The sequence below is a fragment of the Bos javanicus genome, chromosome 8, assembly GCF_032452875.1.
Source record: "Bos javanicus breed banteng chromosome 8, ARS-OSU_banteng_1.0, whole genome shotgun sequence".
NCBI lineage: Eukaryota > Metazoa > Chordata > Mammalia > Artiodactyla > Bovidae > Bos > Bos javanicus.
Genome location: NC_083875.1, coordinates 23,335,384 through 23,345,733, shown reverse-complemented (window position 1 = coordinate 23,345,733; position 10,350 = coordinate 23,335,384). Strand labels below are relative to the sequence as shown.

Here is a 10,350-nt window from a genome sequence, read left to right as displayed (position 1 = left end):
CCTCACGCCCCCAATCCCTCCCAGCATCAGAGTCTTTTCCAATGAGTCAACCCTTCGTATGAGGTGTCCAAAGTATTGGAGTTTCAGCTTTAGCATCAGTCCTTCTAATGAATAACCAGGACTGATCTCCTTTAGAATGGACTGGTTTGATCTCCTTGCTGTCCAAGGGACTCTCAAGAGTCTTCTCCAGCACCATAATTCAAAAGGATCGATTCTACTGCACTCAACCTTCCTTATGGTCCACCTCTCACATCCATACAAGACTATTGGAAACACCATAGCTTTGACTATACAGACGTTTGTTGTCAAAGTGATGTTTACTCTTTTTAACATGCTGTCTACTTCTGTCATAGCTTTTCTCCCAAGGAGCAAGTCTTTTAATTTTGTAGCTGCAGTCAACGTCCACAGTGATTTTGGAGACCAAGAAAAGAAAATTTGTCAGTTTCCACTCTTTCCCCATCTATTTGCCATAGATGTCAGAAGCTTAGGTTTTTAAATGTTGAGTGTTATGCCAGCTTTTTCAGTCTCCTCTTTCACCCTCATCAAGAGATTCTTTAGTTCCTCTTCGCTTTCCTCCATTGGATTGGTATCATGGTATTTTATTATTTATTCCTATCAAAGTTGTTAAGAACATCCAAAAGTATATGAAGAGCTAAACAGAAAGAAATATTCATAAAATTTAGACGAATATTCAGCAGAGAATTAAAAATTGGTTTCTGATATGAGACAAAGTTAAAAGTGCCTCAAAATAAATATGAGGAAAATAATCTAAGATTTTCAAGATTTTGAGTTTTGAAAGATTTTTAAGTCTATCTATACTGTGGTATTATTATATATTTTTATATGAATTTCATATGAATATTCAATTTGGTACATTACTATTTATATAAGTAAATACCCTCCATCAAAAGTCATTTTTCAAACTCATTCATAAAGTTAAATAAAACTCAACAGCTTTTACATTTTATGTACACCTTTCATTTTATGGCATTGTTAACCCTAGGGTGAATACAACAAGGAAGCTTTGCACTTTCTTTTTCTATGTATAAAGATATGCATGGAGTACAAAGATGGATCCACAGCATAAATGTGTTGTCACAATTTCACGGTGGGGGTAATTAGGAAAAAAAAAAATCTCAGAAGACTGTCAATAGGGGAAGGGGGGGCAATAATGAAAACAATGTTTGCGAAATGCTGTCCTAACCCATTTGAAGAGTACAAACTGAAAAACAAAAACAAAAGTAGAAAGCAAGAGGGAACTTTCAGAAAATGGAAACCATGGACTCCTATTTAAGACACAGGCCTGAAGGAAGGTCTTCAGAGAATCTAGAGAGCAGGTTCACAGAGTCACCCACCGCCCCAGGCCAGAAGCATCTGCAAGGTCCCCGATGGCCCCAGCCTGGTCCCTCCTTCTGGCTCTGCTGCTGCTCAGCTGCAACGCCATCTGCTCTCTGGGCTGCCACCTGCCTCACTCCCACAGCCTGGCCAAGAGGAGAGTCCTGACACTCCTGAGACAACTGAGGAGGGTCTCCCCTTCCTCCTGCCTGCAGGACAGAAATGACTTCGCATTCCCCCAGGAGGCGCTGGGTGGCAGCCAGTTGCAGAAGGCTCAAGCCATCTCTGTACTCCACGAGGTGACCCAACACACCTTCCAGCTTTTCAGCACAGAGGGCTCGGCCGCTGCGTGGGATGAGAGCCTCCTGGACAAGCTCCGCACTGCACTGGATCAGCAGCTCACTGACCTGCAAGCCTGTCTGAGGCAGGAGGAGGGGCTGCCAGGGGCTCCCCTGCTCAAGGAGGACTCCAGCCTGGCTGTGAGGAAATACTTCCACAGACTCACTCTCTATCTGCAAGAGAAGAGACACAGCCCTTGTGCCTGGGAGGTTGTCAGAGCACAAGTCATGAGAGCCTTCTCTTCCTCAACAAACTTGCAGGAGAGATTCAGGAGAAAGGACTGACACACACCTGGGTCAACATGGAAATGATTCTCATGGACCAACAGACCACACTTCCTCCTGCGCTGCCATGTGGAAGACTCATTTCTGCTGTCATCAGGCACTGAACTGAATCAATTTGTTAAATGATTTCAGGTATATTATGTGACATCATGATCTACTGTACAGGCACTACTCTGTCCCAGATACTCAAGCTAATCCATCTACTTATTTATCTATTTGGTATTTATTTATCTAATTTAATATTTATTTATCTATATATAAAGAATTAAATTATTTTGTTCATATAATTATGTATGTATAATTAATGGAAAAATATATTTTGTATTTAGTCAATTTATGAGTTTTCTTCATTCATTAAACCTTACTATAAAAATCTTCCTTTGTTTTTCTTTAAAAAAGAAACATGAAGACTGAATACGCAACTTGATTAAAGAATGCATTTTATAATTCCTTCACCCATTTTTGTGATTTGCACATTACAAATGGGGATTTTGGGGGGATTTTCTGACCGGGACTTGGAAGCGACGAACCTGAAAGAAGGACACTCAGACAGTCTCTTGCAAGGACTGACAAGTTTATTTCTGCAGTCAAGCCATTTTATAGAAGTAGGAACAAAGAGCGTAGAGTATACAGCCAGCAGAGCGCGTACGGGGTTAACACCTAATCAGTAAAAATATTTCAAGGACAGCGCGCTCTAAGTGACCCATGAGCTTATCCCATAACCCGTTTTCTCAAGCAACATCCTTAATATTTATTATTAAATCTTGGCGCCAGGCATAACCAAAGGCAGGAGATGTTCTTCTGCCCGGGCACATCAAGCCGGGGTATTTCTGACCCTTCACCATTTCCCCAAGGACTTCCTCCAACCGGCTATTTTGTCCTGGGCTTCCCAACAACAAGTTAAAATATACTTTCTCTAGCCAGGTGGTGTGTTGCTCTCAGGATCTAGACATGAACATCATTAATTCAATCATTTTTGTAACTTTGATTTTTTTAATGGAAAGTAACCTAAAAACAATAATGAGTTAATTTATAATAAAATTTTAACTATTTTAAAAATAGTATAATTAATAGTAGAAATGACTATCAATTAGCTTGAATGCTACAATGAGAGCGAGAAAAGTGGGATTCCCCCAGTAGAAGGTGGATCAAGCTGTGAGAGGATGTGAAAATAAAAGTTAACTACTTTTCATTTCAGTGCAAATTTCGTTTCAGTGCAAATGTTCAATGGATATTGGAGATGGCAATTTACAAGCAATTTCATAAAGCATAAGGTGTAACAGAAGTACTGATCAAATAGGAGGAGAGTGTAGAATGAGAAAAGGAGTTAAAACTGAGTCCCATGACCTCAGTCTTAAAAGGGAGGGAATGCCACAAAGGAAGCAGAGATGGAATGGCCATGTGTTAACTGCACAAGAGAGAATGGTGAGAAGACAGAGATGCAAAGCTGGCAACCACTTAAGACTCAATGCATTCCTGACCATGTAGATGGAAAGTGCTTCCTACTTGGAAAAGAGATGGCATGGGCCACCTTAATGAGAGCTTGCTTGGTAGAATTAATCAACAGACACCATAGTGGACAAAGTGGAAGGATGGAGAAGAGAAGGTAATAGTAATATGTATAGAAAATGGTTTTGAGATATTTGCTGTCTCATTTGAGGAGAGAATAGGGTGGGACTTAGAGTCGAAGGTGGGTTTTTTTGTTTTTTTCCTGCTCTGCAGTGTTTTCCCTTTTTGGAATATTTTGCTTATGAAGAGATTTCACACATTTGATGCATTGAAAACACATATCACTGTTTAAGACCTGATTTACTTTATACCATGAGATTTAGTGACACAGTGATAAAGTATCATTCTTTGGATTGCGTTATAGAGTGTTGACTGTCAGGAAGCTGCTCTGTGGTTGAAAGCATTCACTGCATGGGAAACAGATGGAACTGACCTTAGTAAGAGCTGATGGGGTGGAATTAACCACCAGGAACTGTACTGGGTTAGGTGGCATTTAATAAGAAACAAAGTCCCAATGTCACTGTTTCCTCTGGGGATTCTCTTTAGTTCTTTCACTCTCACCATAGTTAGAATTGCCTTGGAAACAAACAGAGATCATTCTGTCATTTTTGAGATTGCATCCAAGTACTGCATTTCGGACTCTTTTGTTGACCATGACGGCCACTCCATTTCTTCTGAGGGATTCCTTCCTGCAGTAGTAGATATAATGGTCATCTGAGTTAAATTCACCCATTCCAGTCCATTTCAGTTCGCTGATTCCTAGAATGTCGACATTCACTCTTGCCATCTCTTGTTTGACCACTTCCAATTTGCCTTGATTCATGGACCTGACATTCCAGGTTCCTATGCAATATTGCTCTTTACATCATCGGACCTTGCTTCTATCACCACTCATGTCCACAGCTGGGTATTGTTTTTGCTTTGGCTCCACCCCTTCATTCTTTCTGGAGTTATTTCTCCACTGATCTCCAGGAGCACATTGGGCACCTAATGACCTGGGGAGTTTCTCTTTCAGTGTCCTATCATTTTGCCTTTTCATACTGTTTATGGGGTTCTCAAGGCAAGAATACTGAAGTGGTTTGCCATTCCCTTCTCCAGTGGACCACATTCTGTCAAATGTCAAATGACCACATTCAATATCACAGTAATCCAAGTCTATGCCCCAGCCAGTAATGCTGAAGTTGAATGGTTCTGTGAAGACCTACAAGACCTTTTAGAACGAACACCCAAAAAAGATGTCCTTTTCATTATAGGGGACTGGAATGCAAAAGTAGGAAGTCAAGAAACACCTGGAGTAACAGGCAAATTTGGCCTTGGAATATGGAATGAAGCAGGGCAAAGACTAATAGAGTTTTGCCAAGAAAATGTACTGGTCATAACAAACACCCTCTTCCAACAACACAAGAGAAGACTCTACACATGGACATCACCAGATGGTCAACACCGAAATCAGATTGATTATATTCTTTGCAGCCAAAGATGGAGAAGCTCTATACAGTCAGCAAAAACAAGACCAGGAGCTGACTGTGGCTCAGACCATGAACTCCTTATTGCCAAATTCAGACTTAAATTGAAGAAAGTAGGGAAAACCACTAGACCATTCAGGTATGACCTAAATCAAATCCCTTACGATTATACAGTGGAAGTGAGAAATAGATTTAAGGGCCTAGATCTGATGGATAGAGTGCCTGATGTGCCTGATGAACTATGGAATGAGGTTCGTGACATTGTACAGGAGACAGGGATCAAGACCATTCCCATAGCAAAGAAATGCAAAACAGCAAAATGGCTGTCTGGGGAGGCCTTACAAATAGCTGTGAAAAGACGAGAAGCAAAAAGCAAAGGAGAAAAGGAAAGATATAAACATCTGAATGCAGAGTTCCAAAGAATAGCAAGAAGGGATAAGAAAGCCTTCTTCAGCGATCAATGCAAAGAAATAGAGGAAAACAACAGAATGGGAAAGACTAGGGATCTCTTCAAGAAAATCAGAGATACCAAAGGAACATTTCATGCAAAGATATGCTCGATAAAGGACAGAAATGGTATGAACCTAACAGAAGCAGAAGATATTAAGAAGAGATGGCAAGAATACACAGAAGAACTGTACAAAAAAGATCTTCACGACCCAGATAATCATGATGGTGTGATCACTGACCTAGAGCCAGACATCCTGGAATGTGAAGTCAAGTGGGCCTTAGAAAGCATCACTATGAACAAAGCTAGTGGAGGTAATGGAATTCCAGCTGAGCTATTTCAAATCCTGAAAGATGATGCTGTGAAAGTGCTGCACTCAATATGCCAGCAAATTTGGAAAACTCAGCAGTGGCCACAGGACTGGAAAAGGTCAATTTTCATTCCAATCCCAAAGAAAGGCAATGCCAAAGAATGCTCAAACTACTGCACAATTGCACTCATCTCACACTCTAGTAAAGTAATGCTCAAAATTCTCCAAGCCAGGCTTCAGCAATATGTGAACAGTGAACTTCCTGATGTTCAAGCTGGTTTTAGAAAAGGCAGAGGAACCAGAGATCAAATTGCCAACATCTGCTGGATCATGGAAAAAGCAAGAGAGTTCCAGAAAAACATCTATTTCTGCTTTATTGACTATGCCAAAGCCTTTGACTGTGTGGATCACAGTAAACTGTGGACAATCCTGAAAGAGATGGGAATACCAGACCACCTGATCTGCCCCTCGAGAAATTTGTATGCAGGTCAGGAAGCAACAGTTAGAACTGGACATGGAACAACAGACTGGTTGCAAATAGGAAAAGGAGTTCATCAAGGCCGTATATTGTCACCCTGCTTATTTAACTTATATGCAGAGTGCATCATGAGAAACGCTGGACTGGAAGAAACACAAACTGGAATCAAGATTGCCGGGAGAAATATCAATAACCTCAGATATGCAGATGACACCACCCTTATGGCAGAAAGTGAAGAGGAACTAAAAAGCCTCTTGATGAAAGTGGAAGTGGAGAGTGAAAAAGATGGCTTAAGGCTCCACATTCAGAAAACGAAGATCATGGCATCCGGTCCCACCACTTCATGGGAAATAGATGGGGAAACAGTGGAAACAGTGTCAGACTTTATTTTTCTGGGCTCCAAAATCACTGCAGATGGTGACTGCAGCCATGAAATTAAAAGACGCTTACTCCTTGGAAGGAAAGTTACGACCAACCTATACAGCATATTCAAAAGCAGAGACATTACTTTGCCAACAAAGGTTCGTCTAGTCAAGGCTATGGTTTTTCCTGTGGTCATGTATGGATGTGAGAGTTGGACTGTGAAGAAGGCTGAGCGCTGAAGAACTGATGCTTTTGAACTGTGGTGTTGGAGAAGACTCTTGAGAGTCCCTTGGACTGCATGGAGATCCAACCAGTCCCTTCTGAAGGAGATCATCCCTGGGATTTCTTTGGAAGGAATGATGCCAAAGCTGAATCTCCAGTACTTTGGCCACCTCATGAGAAGAGTTGACTCATTGGAAAAGACTCTGATGCTGGGAGGAATTGGGGGCAGGAGGAGAAGGGGACAACAGAGGGTGAGATGGCTGGATGGCATCACTGACTCGATGGACGTGAGTCTCAGTGAACTCCAGGAGTTGGTGATGGACAGGAAGGCCTGGCATGCTGTGATTCACGGGGTTGCAAAGAGTCAGACACGACTGAGCGACTGATCTGATCTGATAGTTAGAATAGCATTTGTTTTCCTTTTGCCTCAATGCTTCCAACACAGTGACAGCTTTCCAAGAAAGCTGAATGGGGAAGAAAATCAATGATGAATTGAACATTATGGAAAATCATGGTACAGGCCCTTTTATGTTTCCATTTTTACTTTCTTATTAAGCTACAACCTCAAAATGATACAGAAAGTAATTCAGAAGTAGAAAGACAACCCCTGCCCAAAAAAATACTAAATGAAATAGAACATATAAAATTACAAAGACTCTGAAATCAGGAAAGCATGAGGGCTGATTACCTAGCATCACAGACCCTACAGCTCCACTATGAGATGAAAATGATGATCCAAGAGGCTCAGTAGAAATGTACTCAGTCAGCTAATGATGCCTATTAACTCCTTCTATTAAGAAGGCCAATAAGTGAAGTCAATAGAAGATTCTGATGGGAAGTCTGATGGAAACTCTAAGAATACTCTTTGTGAATTCAGTGTAATTATTATGAACTCTGTGCTCATGACAGAATGGTGAACAAGACATACGCCTTTCTCCTGTGGTGGTTACTTGTCAAACACGTCTAATAAATCTGTTTTCAAGAAGACCAATCCAGTACCATAAGCCAGTGTAGTTGATGTACAAAATCAAGAGGGCAGAAACAAAGGCAGAACTAGAAGTAGACACAGCCCAACTCCTCCCAAAATGAATGCTAATGATCACTGTCAAGGCCAATTTACCTCCGTTCCTTTTCTCTAGTCCATCATCATCAACTTTTAACAGACATTTACGGTACTAAAAGCTGAAGAACGCAGTTTGAGGACACAGCAAGTATCCCAATTAGTCTCAGATACACTAGAGGTTTAGGAATGATCAGATCAGGAGTCAAAATAACAGCGATTAGAGTGCAAAGGGCTCTAATATATTCACCCTGTACTTTTCCTCAGTCATACTATGTATGGTATTTAGAATAGTTTTGTTCATACACTATCATGTTCAAATTTATAATGTATTCAAATAGAAGAAAAGATACTTACCTTTATTGTTTTTCAAATTATTTTCTCCTTTAATTTACAAAACTCTTCCCCAGAAGACAGCTTGGAATTGTTACTCTTATAAAAAGAAATAGCTTAAATTCACAATGCATACTGAAACATGGATGAAGAATTCTACTCATTACTCACTTCTTTCAGCAGGTTATAACTTAAAACTGCATATTTCTATATCAGATATCCGATTTAAAATTGTTTATTTCTATATCAGATATATATCTATATCTATCTATCTATATATATATATATCTCAGATATACTTTCAGTTCTGAAAACACAGAGGTGGAAAAACCAAATATGAAACCTCTTCTTTTGGAGGGTTTAGTTTGGAAGAGAAATAAAAGCAATAATCATGCTTAATTATTTAAGTTTCCTGTTACAATGAGAGCTAGACAAAAGGGGATTCTCCCACCAGAATCTGGTTGAGGCCTCTCGGGAAGAGGAGAAAGCTGATTAGTCTATAGAGTGCCCAAGAAACACCTAAAGACAGATTTCCCATTTCCCATTGGTAGAAGCTTATATGGATGTCGTGCTTTAGGATTAGCGTGTAGAATGAGAAGATGACCTAAAGCTCACGAGGACCTGCCACTCTGAAGGTTGAGAAAGTAAAGGAGGGTCTGCAAAGGGCCCAGAGGTGGAGCATCCAGTGCACTTGGGAGGCAACCTGGAGAAATGATCTCCGCAAAGCACCGGAGAAGAAAAAAAAAGGGCTGAGAATCAAATGGGCTGAAAGTTAAAAAATGATTTCTATGTGATATTAGATCCTGCATCGAGTCTAGACGGGTAATCAAGGAAATTGCTGAACTTTGTTGAGCCTCAGTCTCCTCAAATATAAAGTGAGTGAAAATGTTCCTAGTGTTTGGAGTGTCAGAAAAAGCAGAACATTTAAGAGCACTTAGCCAAGTATCACCCACTGAGTGAGGGCTAAACAGGTAGAGCATGTTTTCTTTTCTTTCATATAAATCTAAATGGAAATAATGAATTCTACCCTCCCTCTTTCACTGACTGCAAAACAATAACAACCTAAATAAAAGTATTGTGGGGAAGTGTTTCATCGATTGTATGTAATTATATACATGATAAAATAATAATATATACATGTGTGAAAAATGAAGTAATAAAGCACACTACATATATAACATACCATGCACCTATCTGCTGATTCTGATACATGGCACCATTCTGCTCCATCTCTGCTCCCCTGGGTCTCATTCTTACACTCAAATATCACAATCATTCACTCCTCCCAGTATAGAAATCCCCAGTGTGCTCTCCTCATTCACTCTGCATGAAGGTGTCCTCTCCATTCATACAGCTGTGTCCTTCTCTATTACGCTTGCTGCTACTGCTGCTAAGTCACTTCAGTCGTGTCCGACTCTGTGCAACCCATAGACAGCAGTCCACCAGGCTCCCCCGACCCTGGGGTTCTCCAGGCAAGAACACTGGAGTGGGTTGCCATTTCCTTCTCCAATTAATGAAAGTGAAAAATGAAAGGTGAAGTCGCTCAGGCATGTCCGACTCTTAGCGACCCCGTGGACTGCAGCCTACCAGGCTCCTCCATCCATGGGATTTTCCAGGCAAGAGTACTGGAGTGGGGTGCCATTGCCTTCTCCACTCTGTTACGCTTTCTGGTTGTGAATTTACCCTTAAGACAGCAAAGCCACCAACCAAAAAGCAGAACCTGAGTTAATGTTCTAGGTCTGTCAGACACTCTCTTATGACTTTACCCACTCTGCCTGAAAAGCACTACAGGTCCAGACTGTCCAGCCTCCCAAAGAAACACACTAAATAGAGGGAACTGCACCACAGTGAACAATGGTGGAGACACCAGGGGCTCCTCTGTGCCTCTCCCTGGGCTCTTCCACGTGCTGATTACACTAGGAGGAGCTTGCCTGGGTCAGGAGTCTCATTTGCTCAAAGGCCCAAAGTGCAGGAAACATGTAGCTGAAAGTCAGCAGCAGCTTGAGAACTTGGAAGGAGAACAGAGAACTTTAAAGTGTTTGTGGAGCAGCGGCAGGTCCTCAGGACATGGAACAACACAGATGAGCTGCACTGAGGCAAGTGCTTCTCCACAACATTCCTGTTCAGAGAATGAGAAGACTGAGCGGATGCTGAGAGCACAGAGACAGAGCATGAATGCCTGGCCACCAGCTGTGTCCCCATG

At 41.3% G+C, this 10,350-nt stretch overlaps 1 protein-coding gene across 1 annotated transcript; it reads left to right on the top strand.

Moving 5' to 3' along the window:
* The first annotated feature begins 1,023 nt into the window (after positions 1-1,023).
* Positions 1,024-2,071, top strand: LOC133253382 (interferon alpha-1). Its single transcript, XM_061427027.1, has one exon. It carries the CDS (start codon positions 1,389-1,391, stop codon positions 1,956-1,958), a length of 570 nt encoding a protein of 189 aa, XP_061283011.1. The 5' UTR covers positions 1,024-1,388; the 3' UTR covers positions 1,959-2,071.
* The last annotated feature ends 8,279 nt before the right edge of the window (positions 2,072-10,350 follow it).

Coding starts and splice junctions, on each gene's coding strand:
- LOC133253382 (XM_061427027.1), top strand. CDS start 1,389: ATGGCCCCAGCCTGGTCCCTCCTTCTGGCTCTGCTGCTGCTCAGCTGC.